The sequence below is a fragment of the Colias eurytheme genome, chromosome 9 (genome assembly GCF_061535395.1).
Source record: "Colias eurytheme isolate Ceu_HAF_F1 chromosome 9, ilColEury1 Martin Lab GWU primary, whole genome shotgun sequence".
In the NCBI taxonomy this organism is placed as follows: domain Eukaryota; kingdom Metazoa; phylum Arthropoda; class Insecta; order Lepidoptera; family Pieridae; genus Colias; species Colias eurytheme.
Window position 1 is genome coordinate 5399161 of NC_142988.1, and position 23895 is coordinate 5423055.

The 23895-nt window shown below is 33.8% G+C and overlaps 3 protein-coding genes across 3 annotated transcripts; all 3 read right to left on the reverse strand.

Moving 5' to 3' along the window:
- Nucleotides 1–1675: 1675 nt before the first annotated feature.
- Nucleotides 1676–3376, reverse strand: LOC149905769 (uncharacterized). The gene is made up of 2 exons (XM_090105123.1): nucleotides 2908–3376; nucleotides 1676–2760 (listed from the first exon to the last, which is right to left on the reverse strand). Exons 1-2 carry the CDS (start codon nucleotides 2935–2937, stop codon nucleotides 1789–1791), a joined length of 1002 nt encoding a protein of 333 aa, XP_089961249.1. The 5' UTR covers nucleotides 2938–3376; the 3' UTR covers nucleotides 1676–1788.
- A 10823-nt stretch (nucleotides 3377–14199) lies between these two features.
- ERp44 (Endoplasmic reticulum protein 44) lies at nucleotides 14200–19928 on the reverse strand. Its single transcript, XM_090105496.1, has 7 exons — nucleotides 19713–19928; nucleotides 19502–19577; nucleotides 19180–19422; nucleotides 18680–18922; nucleotides 18166–18432; nucleotides 17228–17426; nucleotides 14200–16467 (listed from the first exon to the last, which is right to left on the reverse strand). Exons 1-7 carry the CDS (start codon nucleotides 19749–19751, stop codon nucleotides 16332–16334), a joined length of 1203 nt encoding a protein of 400 aa, XP_089961622.1. The 5' UTR covers nucleotides 19752–19928; the 3' UTR covers nucleotides 14200–16331.
- A 1309-nt stretch (nucleotides 19929–21237) lies between these two features.
- On the reverse strand, nucleotides 21238–22861 carry cold (coiled). The gene is made up of 3 exons (XM_090105508.1): nucleotides 22474–22861; nucleotides 22084–22382; nucleotides 21238–21782 (listed from the first exon to the last, which is right to left on the reverse strand). Exons 1-3 carry the CDS (start codon nucleotides 22535–22537, stop codon nucleotides 21696–21698), a joined length of 450 nt encoding a protein of 149 aa, XP_089961634.1. The 5' UTR covers nucleotides 22538–22861; the 3' UTR covers nucleotides 21238–21695.
- Between the last annotated feature and the right edge of the window lie 1034 nt (nucleotides 22862–23895).

Here is a 23895-nt window from a genome sequence, read left to right on the forward strand (position 1 = left end):
TTATGGTGCGTGCTAAATCGACAATACCCAGGGGCGTCTTCCCGACTAACAGCCCATTTTATGAACTCGCCTATTTGGGTTGTGATTTGTTTTATGGATGAACTAAGCTGTGACGTTTGTTTATACAGTGAAACGGAACAATTTTATCACAATTTTCTTATTTTTGCGTCTCGTCATAACATCGTCGTTGTCGTTCATGTGCTATGTAGGTGCGTAGTAAGATCGACTTAAGCTAAAAGGAGGTAAAGCTGGGAGCGTTGTAGGGCGGCTGGACTCACATTCATGAGCAGGTCCGGTGAGGAGGAGCCCTTGCCGCTCATGGCTGGCTCCGGAGGCGCATGTCACTCACTCACAGCACTCGCGAGGCGGCGCAGGCGGCGCGGGCGGTCTGCGTGCGCCGAGCGACCGCGACTGCCGCAAACGGCCCCCACTGCACGAAGCCCCCACCGCTACCGGCTGCCTCATTTCTCACTATAATTTGCGTGTTCGTTTTTTACCATTATTACTCCCTCGTTTTGTTTTACGTATTATCGAGTGCATCCCGCTCACACCGGCCGCCATGCGCGGTGAGCGCCGCCCAGATAATAGCCGCATGCAATTACGCCTCGGTGCACGGTCGTCGCAACCGCGGTGACGCCTAGCGACATCTCGTGTTGAGAAGCCGCAACTGTGCACAGCTCTGCTGCGTTTACAGAACCTTATGATAATAATCCAAAATAATCAACTAAATGAAAATCTAAAAAACCACAACGATTTTATATTTAATGTCACACTTGAGTTCGTATTCAAATATTGTTTTTATCGTTTTTAAAGTATAATTTGAAAATAAATAGATATGCAATCCGATTCATAGATCTAATTCCTACGTAATTTATATAAAAAATATTCTTAGATTTTCAATTATCTGTATGTATTTCGAAACTCTACATTGGTTAATTCCTTTTTCATTTTCTACACATCAATCTCTATAAATTCTAAACTTATAAATGTATAAACAGTTGCCTAATAGAAATGAATTTGTATTACATATTCAAACTAATTGCCTCTATTTGAAAAGGTAATAAATATTTCTTAAATATAACGTATTAAATTATATTGTATTTGATTTACATTTTATTTTATTGTTTTATTGTTTTTACTTTAAATGAACTTTAAACAGTTGTTTACTTATTTTCTAATATAAGCATAATAAGTAAAAATATACATAAAAGAACATAAAAGTTATTACTGTCATAAAACACAATATACTAATCAAACGTGCGTAACTCAGCTACGTGTATTTCGTAGCTTTCGTAGCACGCATATTACTCGTTAATGAAATTCCAATTTAAATATTATTTCCTTTTGTTTACATTAAAATTCATACCTATTCTTGTAAATATGCAATATACCAAAATCTTTTTAGATACTACTTCCTTGTTAGATTTTTATCTTACAAGAATATATTGATTTTCGATAAAGGATTGTTTACTACTTTAATAATTACATAGAGTCAGTGATTTAAATTGAAATATATGTATAACTATTTGTATTTATATTAATGTAATGCATAAAATTATGTTTGATTGTAAACGTGTAATATTAAGTTCTATTTAAAAATAGAAGCGAAATAGGACATAGAATTAAACCCAGATTCATTTCATAAAGTTTATTTAGAATACAAAAATAACATCATTTATCAAGGCACATCACATTCACATTGTAGATAATTGGTAACTTAACAATAACTAAAAATTAACATATTTAACTAAAACACATTGTCATTAACACATCGCATAAGAAAGATCACTATTGGCCGATGGCAACTGGTGGTTGTAGGCTATAATGTCCTTGGAACATGTAGTTATCCTTTGAAGCACATTGATAAGTTAATGGTGCGTACTGCTGGTAAAAGCGAGGATCCCTGGCTGGTGCTCGAGGGTATAAAGTGTCTTGGCGCACATCCGTACACCAGCCACTGCCATACACAACACCATTGCTAAACATTGCGCCGCTATGGAAGTTATTCGTATTGGGAACATGGGGTGCTGATGATGCATAATTCAACATTTGTTTAGGCGCACTCGCAACTGGCACTGTTCCGTAGTTTGAACTTCCGACGTTAGCTGACACTGGAATATTGGTTTCATTTCTTACTTGTACTGGCTGTTCACATTTTTCTTCAGCGGGTTTCGTATCCATTTTTTCATCCTCTTTGGGCTTTTTTGCTTTTCTGGAGCCATTTGCGTGGGTTTTCACATGCTTCGCAAGATGATCGGAACGCATGAAACGCTTAGTGCATAGCTGACACGCGAACCTCTTTTCTCCCGTGTGTGTGCGTAAGTGGCGTTGCAATTCATCCGAGCGTGTGAATCGCTTTCCACAAAATAGCCAGTTGCACACAAATGGTCGTTCACCGGTGTGCCAACGGAGATGGGCTTTGAGGTGAGATGTTTTCCCGTACACTTTTCCACAACCGGGAACGTGACACACGTGTTCGCGCTTCGCACCATCCTTTCCGTAGTTCGGTCCAAAACCGGCGGCTTCAGTTAGGCAGTTGGGGCAGCGGCATTTGGCGCAACGACGTTGTAGTTCTCTCGCATCCTCAGTCACAGTGGTAGTTGGCCAGTAAGCGGGGTACTGGGAGTAAGGTGGAAGCTCCCGCCAAGTAGAGCCACACCATGCCCCTGAAGAAGCACTGCTGCACGACGAAAGGTCGGATGCAGGGGATATGGCGTCACTGCGCCCATACCCGCAGCCGTAGCCACTCATCATTACCATCTGAAATAAAATTATCAATAAGTACAGGTTCTAATAAGGCACTTGATTTTCCCTGTAAAGTAGGCAAACGTGAGCTAAAATTCTAATTATTTTTCACATGACAAACAGAAACGAGTACCTAAACATAGAGGGCGTACGCGGACGTACCTGTTGCGCAGGCGGTTCCATATATTGCATATCCGGTGACGGTGGTGACAACAGCGCGAGAACCAACTGGATAATTACAGGGCGGCGCACCGTTCGCGCCGAGACGTTTTTAATAACTGCCTTGGGATAGACGTAACGAGCGGTTGTCACCTCGCCCCGCGCCCCTCTAGGACCCGTGGGTCCGCGCGCGCGCACCCTCCCCGGCCCGCGCGAGCACAGCCTCCGCCACACCCCGCTCCGCCCGTGAATTATGAGCTTATAAAGCTCTTGTAAGGAAAAGCCGCAGCTTTTTCTTTGTGACTCATATCTAAACTTGAATAACTGATTTGTAAACCTGATCGATATGGTCGATAATATTTATTAACGATAATATTCTATATTTATAAATTAAAGTATAAATTATATTATAAAGCTTGAGTTATGACGTCAAATAACAATGTAGAGTCATAGAGTCAAAATAGATGTAGATCAAAACTTCGTAAAATAATAGATATAATATAAGACATAAAATGTTAATACACATTTGCAATTTGAAATTTCCTTTCTTTTTAAATTGAGTCACAATATATAAAAAAGTGGGCTACGGCCGATAGAGAAGAATATTTAGGTAGGTAGTTAACGTATTGAAAACTGCAAAATCATTTTGTGTCTTATCAGTATTTTTTAAGTAAGAAATCAGGAAGCATACTTACCTAATTGAAAAGTAGATGATAAAATTAGATATCTACAATTGATCTGACACAAGAATTACCTACTCTATATTTTACACTTGGTAATTAATCAAAATGAAAAACACATCATTTTTGCATTTCTAATAAACTCAAAGAATTACACAGATTTCGATTTACATTATGTAGAGCCCAAATGATTTCTCCATATAAAATATTAAATACCCATCGATAAGGGATTTTTTCGTTGTGTAAAATGTAATCGTATCTACCTATAGGTACCTTCTTGCACAATGATTTTAACATTGTCTCGACCGTCTTAATTATAGTAACGAATACTGAAAATAATTAAATTTCTAATAACCAAAAACAGTAATTTAACTTTCGTGAGCATATCCAGCAACATTCTTAATTAGAAAATAACTTCCACATAGGAACATAAAGTACGAATCAAGTATTAAAGCGTCGATTTAAATCGATTCAAATCTTATCTACACAGCATACGTTGGGAATAGTTATTATATTTCTCCAACTCCCAGGCTTAAAGTTTTTAATTTTTTCTCTATTTCGGTCGGCAGTTCGCGGCAGACGCATGATTTATGCATATTCGAGCGGAGCCAAACCTTTAATTACACGTTGTTAAAATATGGCAGTTTGTTAAATCGTTCTCTTGCTTTTGTTTCAACGAACACCGCTCTCTTAGAGAACATTTCCTTTCTTTCATCCAACCTTTAATATTTTTATTTTTCTAAGCGCCGCTGTCTACAGTCACAGGCATGTCTTGATTTCTGATTCTGAAAATTATCTTCAATTCAGTGAAACAACTTCGTGAACTGACATTTATATTGTTAAATCTAAATCTAAATGTTATCATATGCTAAGTATATCTAATTATTATTACATAACTAGGTAAGTATTTTTATCCAAATCAATGTCCAAAAAAGTTACTTCATACATAATTGTTCATGCTCAGTTCAATAAAATTTTACAACTATCGTTAAAAGACATTCTAAGAAATACGCAGCTACTGTAAGGCACCCTAGCACCCGTAATCATTACCAGTTACAAGTGCAAGAACCTGTCGACATGTTTATGGCTAAATAGAACAATACCTTGCTAAAGAATTCACAGAGGATACTAAAGCGCTGTTACAGCAATTGTGTACATCAGTTACTTTAATAATAAAGTGCTGTACGAGCGCTTAAATTGGTAAGCGAAGAGCACAAAAGATCGGCAAGCTACTGTGCTGCTCAAAGCCGGACTTTTTGAACAAAACGAACACATGCAGTGGACAATACTAACTACTAATGCGCTATGATCGTCTCCTCACGCCATAAATCTAAGGGCTACTGTGTTTTTGTTAACGACATGCCATGCAAAAAAGCTTATGTCCCAGCAGGACAAGACAGCCGAAAGGTCGGCTCATTTCAATGGATGATAAAATGACATATTACAACTGTTAATGAATTAGAGGCACTTGTTATCTAATAAAATCGATACTAAATTAAGTAAAATTATATTTCGAACAGGTAATTTTTCCAGTATTCAGGATAATTGGGGTAAGTAGATATCTTTAAACAGTAGGTACCTACCTCGTATCCCTTCGTCTATTTAGTTGTAGGAATAAGGTGTGATCGGTTAGCAAATAGCACAATGTTATCACACTTTCTTTCCACTTGAAGATGATGTTGCGTGTGTTAGGTATACATTATTATCATGCTTTGAGCTTTTATAATTAGGTAGGTAGGTAAGCCTTTCTTGATAATACCCAGTAAAAAGTACTAAGTAATTTAAAATTGATATTCAGGTATTAAGTAATAAGTAGGTACTCAAGACTCCAAAACAGGAAACTACACCTACATAAAAGAAAACTAAAAAAATAATAAAAATTCAAATTATAACTGAAATACACGCTCATAACATAGGTAGATTAAAAAAACATGAACAAAATTTGCAATAGATCGCTTTCCACACCATTACCATTCGAAGTTACGCAGATTGTCCGGCGTACCTACCAGCATCACGCTTCCGCTCTGCTAGTATATTTTACACTAATTACTGGTTTCATATATCGAGGGCGGGTAATTGGTTCTATCGCACGTTGTCCTTCACTTCCTGTCTTTTGCAGAGCGCCCTGAATGAATCCTTCTTACAAAGTACCGACGAGATGGTGTCGAGTTTCGTCCATTGTGGCGGTCGGAACAGCACCCACGCGAGATGCAGCGGAATAAAAAATACTGGAATGCAATTAGATATAATATGTGTGAAATGTGAATATACATTGAACATCTCTTTTAGTTTAAGTTGATTAAAAAGATTTCCAAGACTCAAAATTTATTTCTTTTTTTTTTCAAAAATTTCTCTTCAAACTTCAAAATTAAACTCAAACTCCTAATCAAACAATTATTCATTCAACTCGACTTCTTCTAGAGGCACTTTAAATCGCCATAACATACCTACTTACATAACTAGTTTAACCATTTACCACCTTATTAACAAAGGAAACAGAAAAATACAATACGTAGAATGTTCATTAGAATGACATAGGTTCGACGTTACAAGTTCGACATAATTTTATTATTTTATGTTATTAAGTAACTTGCCTAGATATATTTATTCCACTGGATCATATTTCATAATTGTAATAAAGTGACTGACAATATTTATGAGTGTATCGGAAGGCCATACTTATTAACCTAATAACAATCTCTATCCGGCATGAAATTGGCGATGCTTATTTACAACTGCTATTTACAAGACGTAGGTACCTACCTACGTAAGTGGAAGCCATGGCAAAATTAAATGCGAAGCGGACCGCAATTTCAATAATGACAAAATAGCAAGCTATACATGTTCTTAGATTCGCTATGTCCTGCGTAATTATTTGATTAAATTGTAATTGCTGGTTATACTGCACGATCTTCAAACCTGCTACCGGTCTAGTGAAGTAGAGAACTTGCATTGATTCCTAGTTCAGACAACCAGGGTAGGATTACACGAGTATTTAATTCTGTATAAATGCGGACGTTGGTGTTATCTGATCGGAACTCTGCTATTTCGCATTTATCTGTAAAGGAGTGAATTCATCGTCAATGAAAGTGTAACAAGATCACTTGAAGTACCTGTTGTTACAATGAACCTGGCGCAGGTTCGCACGGACTACCTTTGTCAAAGTTGACGTTTTTGTATCTTCATTGTATTGCTATTATAAAAAGATGCAACTTTTTATGATATATGAGATTTGACACTTTATCAAGTATTTTATGAGCATCAACGCGCAAATTTCCATTTTTTATTCCTTTAGTCTGAGCGGGTTCGATGGAACTAAAATTGAAACAAAAAAAAATTTTTTGTGTCTCAATACATAATATGAAATTTCAATGCATTTTATTTGTATGAATATAAATTGTATGATTGTTTTGATTTAATTCAAATATCCAGGCATAGGTACCTACTTACCTACTTACCTAATGAAAATTAAGGATACCGTGGATACTATTTTTAACCTTATACTCACAAAGCATCTTTATTTAAAAAAGATCTCCCTATTATTACCCAAATTAATTGATTATTGATAATAGTATAAACGAGAAATTACGCACGATGTAAAAAATAGAAATTACTAGAATTCTGCTGATCGAGGACTCCCCGTGGCGCAGCGGTGGTTTTCAAACGCCGCTCTTTTAGTCAGTGACAGCCGAAATTGCCCTACATAAGAAAGAAAGAAAGAAAGAAAGAAACATTTATTTATCAAGGACAGCACAACACACACACATATAAAACATAAAGAACCGTAAGAGATAAATAAGAAAGCACCACGACAAGAAAATAGCAACAATAACACTAAAATTAATAACATAAAAAAAAGCACGTAGAGAAAATAAAATTGACAATCAGTATTATTATTAAGGTGTGTCATACGATCCTGACAAAAAGGAGACAGCTCAGCATATGCTGCAACGTTCTGGAACATTGCCAGCGCTGTTTTTCAGTGCCCCCCTTTATAATTATGAAGGCTTCGAGTTGGGACGAAAGGAGTAACTTAGGTTTACATATATACAATATACATAAATACACAAAAAAAAAAAAAATAAAATAAATGAGATATAATAACTTATAGAATAAATACACAAATAATAAATATTTCAGGACAATTTTCACGTAAATTTAATATATATAAATACCACTAAAACTGGATTTGGTGAGCTAATAATATACTTTTAAATTTAGATTTGAAAGTATATAGTGTTCGTAGATTCCGTAACGGTGGTGGCAAGTTGTTCCAGCATTTAGTGGCGTTATATTTAAAGCTACCCTTAAAACAAGCGGAATGGTGTTTGGGTACGAGGAGTTTGTGTGCATCCCTGGTGTTGTATTTGGTGTTTTGTTCACTCCTCCAGATAAGTTTTTCGAACAGATAGTGAGGCGATTCTGTTTTGACAACACCAAAGAGAAGGGATGCAAAGTGCAATTGCCTGCGGTGCTCCATGTTTAGACATCGCGCATTATTAAGATAGGGCGTGATGTGATCCCTCGGTGGGACATTCCAGCAGAACCGTGCACATGCGTTCTGCACTCGCTGGATTACACGTTTTGTGCGACCTAATAACCGGTGTCCATACATAACATCCATATAATTGAACTTTGATAGAACTAGACTATCACATAATTTGAGTCTGAGACTGGGTTCAATATATTGTCTGATGCGATATAAAACCTTAAGCCTATAGAAACAATTAGCTGCTGTAATGCTAATGTACTTCTCAAATCTCAGATTCTCATCAAAAATGATGCCCAGGTTTCTAACCTCCTCAACACGCTGTATAGGTACCCCGTCTATGCATAAAAATACTGATGGCAGCTTATTTTTTATTATTTTGACAGTAGAGGGGGTTCCGAGTATCATATATTTGGTCTTATTGGGGTTGAGAACAAGGGAGTTATTTTCCGACCATATTCGTATTGAATCCAAATCTGAATTCAGCTTTTCTTCTGCAACTTGCGTCTCATGTGGGCGGAATGAAATATATAACTGTACATCATCTGCATAAATGTGGTACCGACACGATTTTATTCGCGTCACTATGTCTGCACTGTACAGTATATATAAGAGGGGCCCCAAAATAGATCCTTGAGGCACTCCTCGTGTTACCGCTCCACATTCAGAGAGCATTGTTCTTCCATCCTCCTCTGCAACGGAAACAGTCTGAGTACGTGACGATAGGTAGCTATTAAACCACTTTACGGTCAATGAGCTTAAACCGTAATAAGTGAGTTTAGATAGCAGCAAAGGCACGTTTATGGTTTCAAATGCTCGCGTGTAGTCCAGTAATACCAGGAAAGTACCTTTGCCCTCATCTTGAGCCGATAATATATCGTCTACTACGTCCGTTATGGCTGTTGCAGTACTTTTGTTTTTTCTAAAACCAGACTGACGATCTGGGAGGATATTATTGGTCTCTAAGAACTTCATTAACTGCTTATACACTATTTTTTCAATAACCTTGGAAAGGCAAGGCAGTATACTTATTGGCCGAAGGTCCTTCAGGTCTTGTGGATTATTGGTTTTCGGTACAGGACGAACGAGAGCACTTTTCCACAAACCAGGGAAGATGCCAGTGTTCAGAGATTCATTAATAATATGCGTTAGTATCGGTAAGGTAGAAGGTAAAGTGGATTTAAACATGTCTAAAGATATGTCATCAATTCCAATAGCTTGAGACTTTAGTTCCTTTAAAGTGCTCAACACCAATGACTCATTTACGTTCGTAAAATTGAAAATAGCATCACTGTGTCGATTAAATTCATAATATGTTAATAAGGAAAGATGTAATTGGGCTTTACCAGGGACATTTAGAAAGTGGCTATTTAACATATTGGGATTATTGAGATGAGAGGGTAACAGTGAATCCTTTTTAGAATTGATGGTAACATTGTCTCTTATGTGTTTCCACATGATCTTAGGTTTGTTTGAATTAGAATTAATGTATGAATTAAAGTAAGCCTGTTTTTCACGATTTAAAGCTAAGCTGGTGAAATTTTTTAAATCCTTGTAATAATGTTTGTGTGCATCCTCCTTAGTGAGACGCGCTCTAATTCTAGCCTCATCGCGTAATTGGAACATTTTTTTAATGTTCTGTGTAATCCAGGGCGGCCGTTTCGTCTTGACGAAAATCCTTTTCTTAGGTGCAAATATATCATAAAGAGATATGATATATGAAGTCAGCATGTTAACCATTTCATCCACGTTATGAAAAGAGAACAGAAATGACCAATCGATATTATTCAGAGACTGATTAAAGTTATCTATGTTAATGTTCGCTATAGGCCTGAAAGTGATAAATTTAGGTTTAGCTTTATTCTTATAAATATTGAATGTGCATGAAACAAAAGCATGGCTGCTGAGTTCCTCTATGTGGTCTACCGTTAAATTACTTACAGGAACATTTGTGCATATTACATCTAATAAAGTTTGGTTTAACCGTGTAAAATGAGTCGGCTGTGATACATGTTGCGTTAAATTGACACTTTGAAGAAAATTTTTTAGTTTAATACAGTTTATATGGTCGCCTTCCAAGAGATTGATATTAAAATCCCCTACGAGAATAAGGCTGTCACACCACACAAAAGAACCAATAGAATCAGTAAGCGCATCTAGGAACAAATTAATATCCAACCAGGGAGGGCGATAAGCAGTACCGACCACGATGTTCTCGCCACCTAAGTTAATCTTAAGCCACATCTGTTCTACGCCATGCGCTAGCGGATGTGGTGTAACTCTCACCGACGTACCAATTTTAATATAAAAACCAACTCCCCCACCTCGAGAACGGAGAGTGAGTGGCCGAGGAACGTGGCGTAACCTGTAGCCCGGCACAGCCGGAGCGCGCCCCTCCTCGCCATCCCTCAGCCAAGTCTCGTTGATAGCCATCACATCTACTTTATGGCGCTCCATTGCCACCAGAAACTCATCATGCCTCGTACCCAAAGAACCAGGATTCAGAAGACCAACTTTAAATTTATTTTTGTTGTTCATTGTTATTGCAAATGTATAAATATAAGAAACACAAATAAATTAAATATAATATATTATAATTAAACTTTAAAACGTACACACAAACTATAATTATACTAGAAGAGACAAGTAGAAGCATTAAAAAAGACATCATTAAGATATTTAATGAATTAAATATAAAAATAAAATGTAAAATACAAGGAACATATTCTTTTAAACTCGGGAAACAATTGACACACCTCAATAAATCCGACTGCGTGAAGAATAAGATTATATAAATCGCATAGCAAAGACATCTAGATTTACATATTATTATAACAAATTTTACGAAATTAAAAACAAGTTGTCCCATAATCTTTTGCAAGTAAGTATTTAAGCGAAGCGGTATTTCGATCTCAAAATTAACTTTATGATGCTCCCTATACTCCCCTTTTTTACAATGATTCAATTTTAATATTAAAAGAAAACATTTATTAAATAATATTGAGAAACTAAATCTATACATTAAACATAACACTAAACATGTAATATTTTTCATACAATGAGTGTTTAAAAATGCAACTAGCCAATAGATGTTTAAATTGAACAATGGGAAAGTTTCGTAATAACACGTATAATATATTTTTATAAGAAGAAAAACACGACACAATATTACGTATGTTAAATAAGGATGCTTTACATGGCTGGCTGTTTCATGAAACATTAACGTTATAATCTTACAACGTTTGTACGATTTACATCTAACACTATGTATAATAATAACATAATGAAATATTACAAAAAGTACGCGTAAAATGCAGCTATATGCAAACCACAGAAACAAACAAATTGAAATCATGAATACCGATGGATAGGTAATTACTTTTAAAATACATATATTGAGTATCAGTAAGCCCAAACCTAGCTTTGACCAAAAACCTTATTTATATCACCTTCGGAGGATATTATATGGTATTTAGAGTGCTGGTCGCGTCTTGCATATATATGGCCACGCCGGGTCCAGACATAACTCCAGCCTTTGGCGCGTTGTTGCTCCCGCGCCAGATGGAATAACCTACGGTTATTGCGCGTTAGGTGCTCGTTGATATAGAAGCGGCGCGGTTCTCCCGCGACTAGCCCGCCGCTATCAGCGCCGCGGCGCACGCGCGCCGCACGCAATAACTCGTTACGCAGATGGTGCCGGGTCAGTTTCACTATGATGGGGCGCGGACGCCCAGATGAGCTACGGTCGCTACTCATATCCAATCCGTTTTGCCGACCGACACGATACGCATTTACAATATCCTTCTCTTCCAAAGACAGACCAATTTTATGTGCTATTGTTATAGTCAAATGTAATAGGTTTTCGCCTTTAGTTTCTGGAAAGCCGGTAATTTCAACATCATTCATCAGATTACGCTGCTCAGAATCGTTCAACTGATGCTTAAGAGATTCAATGCTTTCAACTATATCATTACTAGGTTGACTAATCGGTTTGTTTACTGAGTAATCTGACTCCATTCGCTCCAATCGCTCTTCAAATCCGTCGAGTCTCTTATTGTACTCTGCCATAACCATTGTGACCTTCGTCATTTCCTGACGAAAACTAGAAAGTTCGGTGCGCAAAAGTTTCATTTCCTCTGCAAGAGAGCTGGAGAGGGAATCATGGGCCTGCATCGGGGCATCCACGTAAATATCTCCGCTCCCCACATCTTGCGAGCATTCAGGTTCCGCTGATTTAGGAGACGAGTCTTTGCATGTTTTGCATAACCATTTTCCATTGAGTCGTGATTTGGGGCTTATACATTGTTTGTGGTACAGGTGACTGCATTTAAAACACTTAGCGCCATCTGTTGTTGGAGAGTAAAATTTCCCGCAGCTAGGGCACTTGTTGTTAGGCATTTTAAGCCCCGTATCGATCAATGAAGTTAGTTATTGATTAATGCAGTAGAGGGCGATATACTTAATTTAGATCACTATTTTATTGCGTTTGCAATGAAATTTGCAGATACAGTTATTGCTATTTGATTTTATTCACTCACGTATAGAATCGATTAACTTTCTGTGATAAACAGAGATCACAACCACTATCCCCCGTAATTTACTCGTAGATTTATTTACTCACAGTTACTGCAGAGTTGTCGGTAGTCGTAAAATCAGCTGTTACTCAGCTGTTTTTTATTTACGCTTGTTAATCACTAATAACGTCTTCAATCACTTGAATAACACTGACTGTGATAGTTTTTATAGTTTACTACTCAAAGAAACGCTTAAAAATACTAATTAGACACTTTGACTATTTTTAAAGTAAAAGAAACTCGGGAACCAAAACTGTCACTCCAACCGTCACGACTCGAACCCCTAAAACGATCCATAAGCAAAAACGATGTCCCGAACACAGTTTGTTTTACACAACAGTCCGGTCGTAAGAGATATCCTTAATGACACATTTGACGCCGTTGAACGACCCTCGTCATTTTAGTTAAATTTATTTTAAGCGGAAAAAAATTGCACGGTTTATAGCACTATGGGACACGCGGCAATATTTAAGAGCCTTTTATTTTGTAATCTAAGAGGTATGCAATTTTAGTATGTAGGTAGTTGTTTTCCTTATAGAATCTAAACAAAAATAAGTGAATTAAGTATATCTAATATCGTATCAAAATTCAAAACGACACAAAACTAAAACAAAACACTATCTATCTAACTATTTATTTTAATCTAAGATTTATATATAGATAATAAATGAGAAAAATACGTTTTAAGTTGAGACAAATAAATTTGAGTTAATCCTTAACCGACAAACAATAAAAAAATCAAAACTTTCCTAAATATATAATTGTTTAATTAAGTGAACTCGTAGCGCAGATAAGCCTTGCAGCGCCATCTTGAGTTCAGACTTCAGAAGCGAAGGTTTGTAAGTTTGGCCAAGTTCAATTATCATTAATTAATTATTCCGATGGTATACGAGAGGCAGTAAAGACTTAAATATCTTTTGCTTTGAATTGCAAACGTTTTTATTGTAAAGTTTGAAAATAATTTGACTGTGACGGCAAAAAGCGCTGAAGGCCCTCTTTTCTAAAGTTCTATACATAATATTACATAGATGAATAAACCAAGAAGTTTTTAAACATATATTACAAACTAGAGGTCCGCCCCGGCTTCGCCCGTGGAACATATTTCGCAATAAAAGGTAGCCTATGTCCTTTCTCGGGTATCAAAATATCTCCATACCAAATTTCATGCAAATTGGTTCAGTAGTTTAGGCGTGATTGAGTAACAGACAGACAGACAGACAGAGTTACTTTCGCATTTATAATATTAGTATGGATTACAATGATATTATAGTAATAAAAAGGTATCTAGGTATACTTCTTATTTATAAGCGGTCAGCCCCTGCTTCGCCCGTGGTAGGAATGTTACAAAAAAAGAATTAACTAAATCGGTTCAGGTGTTCTCGAAATTTCCTAAGTAACAAATATAGCGTTTTATTTTTATATTTTAGATATCATTGAAACATGTTATGAACAACTTGAAAGATAAGTTGCTTCCAAATCACAAGCATGGAACTTGTGAAAAAGTTTTATACGTATTATAGCTGAAAACGTAATTTTTACAAATAAACAACGATTAGGCTTGAAAAATTTAATAATTACACAATTCACAAAACATACATTTTGTACAATCATTTACACATAATATGAATTATATTACTAAGTTAGTAATTAGGTACATTATACCTATTTACATTTATAGTCTTCTGTTGTTGGTTTGAGGCAGTAATATCAAATTTCTAATACATTTGTTTTATAACAAATTTGTACATTTCGTACGTCATTTAAACTATAATCCTAAGTGTTATATATTATGGTAAGCAATTCTTAATTTTAAAGAGAAAAAATTGTACCTAGTATCCCAATTTTTATGGCAAATTAGGCGCAGTTTATAGATTTTGCGGGATGATTCACATACATCTGCGTCATTTTTTCTTATTTTGTGAATAATCAAAAAAAAATATATTTTACATTGTTGTATACTGTAACCTGTACTCGAGTAATCGCGAGTTTATACTTAATATGAATAATATCATGCAAAATATTATACATAAATAAATGGACACAATTTTAATACAACTTTAATATTAGAGCCAATTTCATACCAGATTTGTTGATTTACATTAAGGAAAATATAATTCCATATGTAAACTCGCATTTGAAGACAAAAAACTATAAGTGTACAAACAACCAAACATTCTTGCATTAAATTTCACTATATTGCTAATAAAAATAATTAATGAGATGTGCGCACTGCGAAACTTATAAAAGATAAATTATTAAGTATATTGTGTCTTATGAAATTGATATAACAGAAATATAAACACATATTTTACTAAAATATACACATACTGCAGTTCCTTTACTAAACGAACATTAAATATAAGTACCTTAACAATATACTCTTTATTTCATCGTTAAGTTTATTATTAATTATTGTACTATTGTACATCTTTTAGCCTTTAAGATTTTTACGTTTATTTGATTTAACAATTTACTGTTATTTTTGAATCAAGACTATATACAATTCAGTATGCTTCCAAAGTTAAAAAATTGTTGGTATTTGTAAAAAATTCCCGAAAATTTACTAACAATGGGGGAAATTGTAGTTGTAAGAATGTATTGAAACCAAGCTAGTCATAATCAAAAGTCTAAATATTAACATTTATAAATCTTGATTTATAAGTCCAACTGTATATAATTATATATACATACTTAGGATACAAAAGCAGAAGAGATTAAAAGTTATTCAATAGAAATGAATTAATAGTATTATAGTTATGAGTAAATATATATGAAAAAGAAATATCAAAACTCCACAGATAATATAAAGAATAAACAGATAATTAAATGCAATTTATTAATATGTGCAGAAATATTCCCTTATCTTTATGGATACAAACATATAGTGCATACTTCTTAGACTTAATTAAGTGCTATACCTGGCTTCTTAACTTGATATTTTATATAAAATGAAAATAAATTAAATATATATGCATACTTCTATAATAATATATTAATTTTTTTTCATACAAATACAGCTTAAATGATTTAAATTTTGACACTGCTTTTTTCACTGAATATTAAAAATTACAGATAAGTAAATAAGAATGAGTTAATAATCTGTTACATATTTACTTTAGAGGAAATGGCTTATTTACGTCCTTAAACTTTATATTTTAATAAAAGGGAAGGCAAAGAAATGCATGAAAAATTGCAAAATTTACATTTCCATGATCGGTTTTTTTAAAAGCCTAATGAGATATATTTACTACCTACTTTAAATATGTTTTGTTATATAATAAATTTCAAGAAATGATTTCGAGTCGTCAATTGACGTCACTAGTAAGGTTTACCACAAAATATACTAAGTATAGTTAGTTATACTTAGTAACTATATAGTTACTCACAATTTCATGAATTTTTATGAAATTTTAATACATAATTGCACGAATTAAATAAAAATAAAATAAAATGGAAACATTAAGAAAATACAATATGTAGTAATAATAATAGCTCTATGTAAAACATAGGAATAGCTTGTTTATGAAAAACAATAATTACACAGATATTTCATTGTTGAATATTTCTATTCTTTCAATTGAGCATTCACAAATAAAATTAAAACCCATTCGGTGAAAAGAAAAGAAAAAAAAACGTGCTACAGTGAAATTAAATTATTAATTACTAATAAAATGTAAAATGGCCTTATAATTCGTCCCTGAGTAGAGTGTATCTATTTTTGGATGGAGCTAATTTCTTGAAAGTAGATTCAGGTGGTGTAGTTACTTTCACTTCTGCGTTCAATAAAACTTGAGGATTGTCAGGGCCATAATGGAATTCTCTGGAAAAATAAAAATAATGTTCAAGATTCAATTATTATATATGTATTAACGAATTTCTAAATTTGGCTTTATATAGATGTATTACAGACTGATCCCACATGTTTTAACATTAAATAATATATGCTGAAGATAGAAACAATAATCTTGTGCGGCTCATTGTATTTTCCTAGTGTATAAAATGCATGTTTCTATAATAATTTATAATATGTATGTATTAAAATAAATAATGACTATGTTTACTTATAAATTATGTATTATGTTTAAAAGAAAGCATGCCCTGCTGTGCTCCTCTCCTGTTGGCCTTAGTGATGATATATAGCCTATATTTATAGCCTTCCTCGATAAATGGGCTATCTATCAAAAATAATTTTTCAAATCAGGCCAGTAGTTTCTGAGATAAGCGTGGTCAAACAAACAAACTCTTCAGTTTTATAATATTTATTTAGATAGAAGATCGCATAGTTGGGAAGTTTGATACTTTAAAATGATATACAATTTAATTCACTATATACTTAAATCCATCTGATATGATTGCTACTTTACAAATCATTCTTATTTTATCTGCTTATCTTGGAACACAAATACAACTGTCTCTTTGTTACATTGTCTGATAAGGAGATACAGATAATATTAAGTCACTTAAAAAGTAACCAACAAAAACACAGCTTTAAATAAGTGTGATTATTCATCAGTATATAATATATCAGTATTTAGTTTTAAGTTCAAAACAATCAATATAAAAACAAAATTATATATTACCTGTGCAACTTTCCGGAATACAGATCTTGCAGGAACTCCTTCAACTTTCCAGGCTTTTCCATATCCTTATAATCGGGGAACAGATACATATGTCTAAATGAGTCAATAGCAATTAATGGTAAATCGGCCACTGATTTGCCAAGGTGATGCAGGGGATGTTCAAATTTAACTCCATCAGCCGTCAAAAAGTTCACATTTTCTGAAATAAAATGTACAACCAAGTTAAAAATATGTATTTTGATAGTATGTATATACTCATAGGAAAGTTTTTGAGAATGTTATAATAACATTTTCTTAAGATAAAATAGCTGTATGTTAAACAACAGAAGTACCAATATTCTTGTTCTTAAAAGTACTTCTGCAATTTGTTGAAATAGAAATGACCATAGTAAAGTTTCTTGAATGAAAAGTATGATATTTTAATTGTGTTATCTGTAATCAAAATGTCAAACCACCACACTAACCACAAAATAATCCAGACATAATTGATAATTATTGTGTTTATTGTGACTAGTAAGTAGAAACAAAAAACTTGAATATTCAATTGTATTGCTTATCTAATTCTGTGGGATTTTTATCTCAAGTGTCTACTTTAAGTTAAATAATAAATTGCTGCCAATTTATGTACTTTCCAATTTCCACCCAAATATGAAACATATGTCATATTTTAGCTTTTATTCAATGTGGTAATCACAATTTGATATAATCTATTTGTATGTTACATTCATATAAATTGAACTATTTAAACATTACCTTTTGCTGTGAATAAAAATTATTACATCTATACCATGATGTATTTATACATTAGTCATTAAACAAAGTTGAATATAGGCAAATGGATTATAATATTAGGTTTCATTTTTCTCCTCAATTAGGATGATAAATGCAAAAGTTTGACAAACTTACAATACAAGCAGATAGTACAATATAATACTTACGTTTCTCAGATTCCAATTCCCTTGCAACAATTTCTTTATACCTCTTAATACTTTCATGTTTATCTGGATGATAGAAAAGAATAAGGAACGGCAGGCCTTCTTCTGTAAGCTCCTCCGCATTTTCAAATGTGATCTCCCTAACTAGAGGTATGCATTTCTTTTGTACCCAACTGTATAGCTCGTCAAAATTGAGCAAAGACCCTGTATAGGTTTCATCAGGCTCATTTGATGTTTTCTTATCTGTCCTGAACACAACTATGGGCTGACCTGAAATATAGTTTAATATGCAATGTAAACAAGTTCTTGTTCATTATAGCATATTGTTGCTGTTTAAACAAAATACTATACTTATCAATTTGAATATGAAGAAAATAATAGTTGGAGAATACATGTAACATTTAGACATAATAACACAAGGCATGATATTATAGCAATTAATTCAGTTTAAACAACAAAATCACAACTATTACTATATCTAATCACAACATTAACAGCTTCTACTACAAATAAATACCTGGAGGATGCATTTGTTGAGATGCATCACCAAAGCCAGCATGGAACAGGCATTCATCTTTCAGAGAAGCAGCCACCTTCCTCAAAACCTCATACTCTTGTTGATCCCTTCTGTCCATGTAACCAATGATGTGTCTCTTGTCTTCAGCCAAGTTATGAAGCTCTTTCAACGCTCCAAAAGTTATAACGGGATCAGTAAGCTGCTTTTTGATGAATTCTGCAAACGCTTCAACTGACCGTTGTCCTGTGATTTAATAGAATGAAAGGCATTAATGGTAAGTGAGTACTCTAATTATTTATATGTATAAATAATATAAAATGTTATACTTAATGTCAATTATTTTTAACTAATGAAAGTGAATATATAATTTAACAATTCAAGTGTTATCTATGTAAATTATTTCCATTACTTTTAAAACAAAAACCAATTTACATGTATGCCTTAATTGTCATCTATATACCTATGAAATACTTTTCAATATAAATTGATTTTAACCATACCTCTGTATTCTTTTTTAGCTGGTAATCCATTTCTAAACAATTTCAGTGTGGGATACTTTGTTATGTGGAATCTAGTAGCAATAGCTGGCTCTTTATCACAATCAATTTTTCCCATAACCACTTTCCCGGTATCATACCCGGCTTTTGACACTTCGTCCGCCGCATCATCAAATATGGGCATCAGCATATTGCTAAATTTACACCAGTCAGCATAAAAGTTTATAAAAACCACCTCATTGGAAGCTACAACATAATTTTCAATTTTTAATACAGTTAAAATTAAAGAAACGTAAGCAATCAACACAATTATGTGCGGCTTTACCTAGAACCATATCTAAATTACTCTGTGTAATTTGTACAGCACCACTATCGGTCGGGTTATAAAAAGTGTGACAGATCTGAAATATAACATGTTTTACATAATTAACTACTATTAATTCATAAATAATGGACCATAAAATCAACAAACACGTATTTATATACGTGTACAAAATGAGATCGATGCAAAAGCTATTCAAAGAAATTGTGCTTACCAAAACAATAAGTATTGCTATAGGCTTATAATAATGCATGTTTGCGTTGGTTTAATACTTTGGGGACCTAATATTTATCAGCTTATAAAAAGAGTAAACGTCCAGAAGATTCACAAATAAAAAGGCACAAGACGTTGACATTAAATCCCGCTTCCACCTTTACAATTTGGGTGACTACTTTTCTTGAATTGACGCTTGCTTCACCTTCACTGGTTCACGAGCCTTCACGTTAGGTAGACATTGACAGTGACAGTTCAAAGAATATCTTTTCTTTTTAATCTGTTGACAAGTTAACCGATCATTTTGTTGCTCGGAGCCGAGTTTTGTTGCCTCGAAGCGTCCATTCACGCCTAGAAACACCCTAGAAAGCACACCCATATTCTCTGTCTACGTTATACCCAAAGCAAAAGGATACCTATGCTACTGGATTCGGACAAATCAAAAAAAGCACTTATATACACCATTTATACACGAATGAATATAATCTATAACCTGATTATAACATATTTTATAACAAGTAAATTATAAATCATTCCATAAATAAACCACCGGCTAACCACACTTGTTGGCAGATGATTCATTTATTTAATTATCTACTCTTTAAAAATTATAGCTGATGGCAGTAAATATGAAAGAGGTCTTTTAACTACACGCACCTTTAACCAACGATAAAACTGAATTTATAAAATCTTAATACCTACTTTTTACAAAAACCTAGGCCAGCTAAGCCTATTTACAAAACTTATAACAAAATGGAACTCATATTCATGTTAGAGCAAATCATTATCACAACACTAGGCTAAAGTTAAATGTTAATTATGAAATAATGTTAAATAGAAATTGAAAATTATAATTTTTAATGAAAATAAATACAAAGTTAAAGATAATTTAAAATCGGAGCCTTCAGTCTGAGATTAGCAGGCTCAAATAAACACTTTGCAGCAACAAAATTACAGTTTGATAAAATTTTAGTACATCATCATCATCATCATCAGCCCATATATGTTCCCACTGCTGGGACACGGGCCTCCTATGAGGGTACAGGCCATAATCCACCACGCTGGCCAAGTGCGGGTTGGCGGATGACACATATCGTCGAACTTTTGATTCTTCGACATGTCGGTTTCCTCACGATGTTTTCCTTCACCGTTCGAGCAGTGGTGATGTTACAACATGCGCAGATAAATTGAAAAATCATTTTATTTCCTGCGCGCTCACCCGGTCTCGAACCCCGGACTTATCGATTCGAAGTCCGAGGTCTCACCTCTGAGCCACCACTGCTCTGTTTTAGTTAGTATAGTTTAATTAAATTATAATAATATGTAAATAGTTGTAAGTATGTAGAATATGTTGCACTAGGTATAATTATTAATTATGTTAAATTACCTTGAATGTTTTAGTTTTATAAAATTGCGTAGCAAGTAAAACTAAATCAATTGCATTTCATAAAAGCTGGCAAAGCAAGGATGGTGAAATAAAACAGTTATTTAAAAATATGATTTATATTCCTAAGAAATTAGTACAAGATAATTACTTATAATAATATAAAAATATTATACATATATGTAGTCTTTTCATGGACGGATTTAAGACAGTAATAACAATAACTTAATCTAGTAAAGTAAAAAAAATATAATCATAATGTCTTATTGTAGACGTTGGACGGATTAAAGACAATCTATAGTCGAGCTTGAATACTATGGTCCAAAGATTGGCTAGCTTTGTTATTTTTTATCAATGCAGTAAATTAAGTTACTTCATTTTCTATTAAAATTATTAAAAGAGAACGAGGAACTTTGCCATCAACATTGTCATAAATTTAAAGTTACTTATCATTGAAAAGTGTATATAAAATTTTGGGAGTCAAATATAAATATATATTATGCCCTGAATATAAGATAACATTAATTTGATTGTAAGTTCATTTCAACGATATGAATTAATTAATTTCATTAGGAATGTTTACAAAATAATTGTCTTGTGTCAATTATAAATAGTTCTAAAAAACCAAGCAACAGCTGCTGTTCCAAAAAACACTGCTAGTGCAGGTTTTATAGCTGACTGACCACTCTGAAAAAAAAAAAACAAATTATTGTACATTATGTAAGTTATACCTTGTAGGTTACATGGTTGTAGGTTATATATTTATATAGGTACACAAATGAGGTGCATTATTATTGATGGTCTATATATAACCAATCATTAAATTCTTATATTATAGTAGTCAAGAGTTTTAAAGTCATACTTTTGGTGCTTAACAGAGTTCTAGTTGGTTTGTGAGCTGTTTTCTTACACCAATTAAATTCCAAATATTGTGCTTCCTATTGGGTTCTCACCAGAGTATCGAAAATGAAAAAATATATATACTCACAATAATGTAATAATTACACCTGTCCCCTTGACAGCAATCTGAACAAGTCCAATCTTGGTACCAAATATGAGTACACAGCGGCATATAATGTTGGCGGGTCATAGCACAATCTGTTTTATTAGAACATCTCTTTGATACATAATATTGTTTTTTAGCTCCTTGTGACCAATATGGAGTGCTTCCCCATTTTATTTCAGTAAGGCATACATCTTGATTATATTCACATGTCATGATAGTCTTCACACATTTTTCAGAGTTATCCTCTTGGTTGTCACACACATAACATTCTAAGGCATTCACTGTAAACAAAAGGATCCTTCTCATAAATAGTTCATTAATAAAAAAACAGATGTAACTAGCATGTTTTATAATAGCAAAAAATTTACGTACCTTTATAAACAAACATAAACAATTGAAACAAAGCTAACACACCTATTATTTTCATTCGTAACATTGTTTTATAGTGTTAATAAAATGAACTGAATTGTTTTATTTGTAAGAATAATGTGGAATTGAATAGTTTAATTCAATAATGCGCCCTAAACTCTAAATAAAAAATAAAGATTCAAACATCTTACAAAAGTAATCGATCGAGCTTTGTCATTAATTTAAATTATCTGAATACAACTTCTATAATACATCAATTTGCAGATTGAGTGGAAGATGTAACAATACAAACAATCGTTTCGTATAAATTATATTCAAAAACAAAAAGAATTGAATCTTTACTGGTTGTTGTCGGGTGTGGCTTGTAACAATTTGTTTTGACAAATGACAATTGACTTTTGACATACAATTCAAAAATAGAGTTAATAAAAATAATAACGGTTTCGCTACAGGTTAAAATAGAAAAAGGGATAACAAATTGGTATTTATCACAATAAGAAACGATACGATAAAAATGTATAACTAGCGGAAACATTATTTTGCACTGGCCCGAAGTGCACTAATCCCTTATCCACTCCAGTCTCCACATTTCAGTCAGCGGTACAGTTTTATGCCATTTCATTTATTTATTGTAAAATACATTAAGTTACTATACCTACTACGTACTAGAGAGCACAGCTGTCAGCTAGAGAGGCCATCGCTACTACACTTTTTGTAACACGAGTTAGAGTCAATCGTCTCGAACCAATTTTTTTTTGTAACAATGATTGGTTTTAATTGATAAGTTTATTCATATTTTTTTAATAAGATAAACAATATCATTGATTGGTTTTAATTTATACGTAATAAGAGGCAGAATATCTACAAAGTTATTGTTCTGTGGTTCCCCCTGCTAAAAATGACAGACTTGGCTATGAAACAAGAAGCTTAATTATATCTAATACACTGGAGATTTCAGTATGAACAATAACTTGTAACAAGAAAATATGACGTTGAATGACGCCTGTATGTTTTTTTATCCCTTTCACACCAACTTGCCAAGTTAGGTGTGTCTTGTTACAAGATTTCAGTATGAACATCAACTTGTAACAAGAAAATATGACCTTGAATGACGCTAGTATATTTTTATGAGATTTCAGTATGAACATTAACTTGTAACAAAAAAATATGACCTTGAATGACGCTTGTATATTTTTTATCCCTTTCACACCTAACTTGGCAAGTGCGCTTTTGGGCCGGCGCCCACTGCCGGCTCGGCACGGCATGGCACGGCAGAGCATCCCGCGGCGTGCAATGGCATCCCGCGACGTGCAGGGACATCCCGCGGCATTCAGTGGCATGCCGTAGCATCCTGCTAAAAGCCCAGCCACTCTGGCATCCATCAGTTTTGCTCCGCGCTAATGCTGCATAAGTTTCAACCTTATT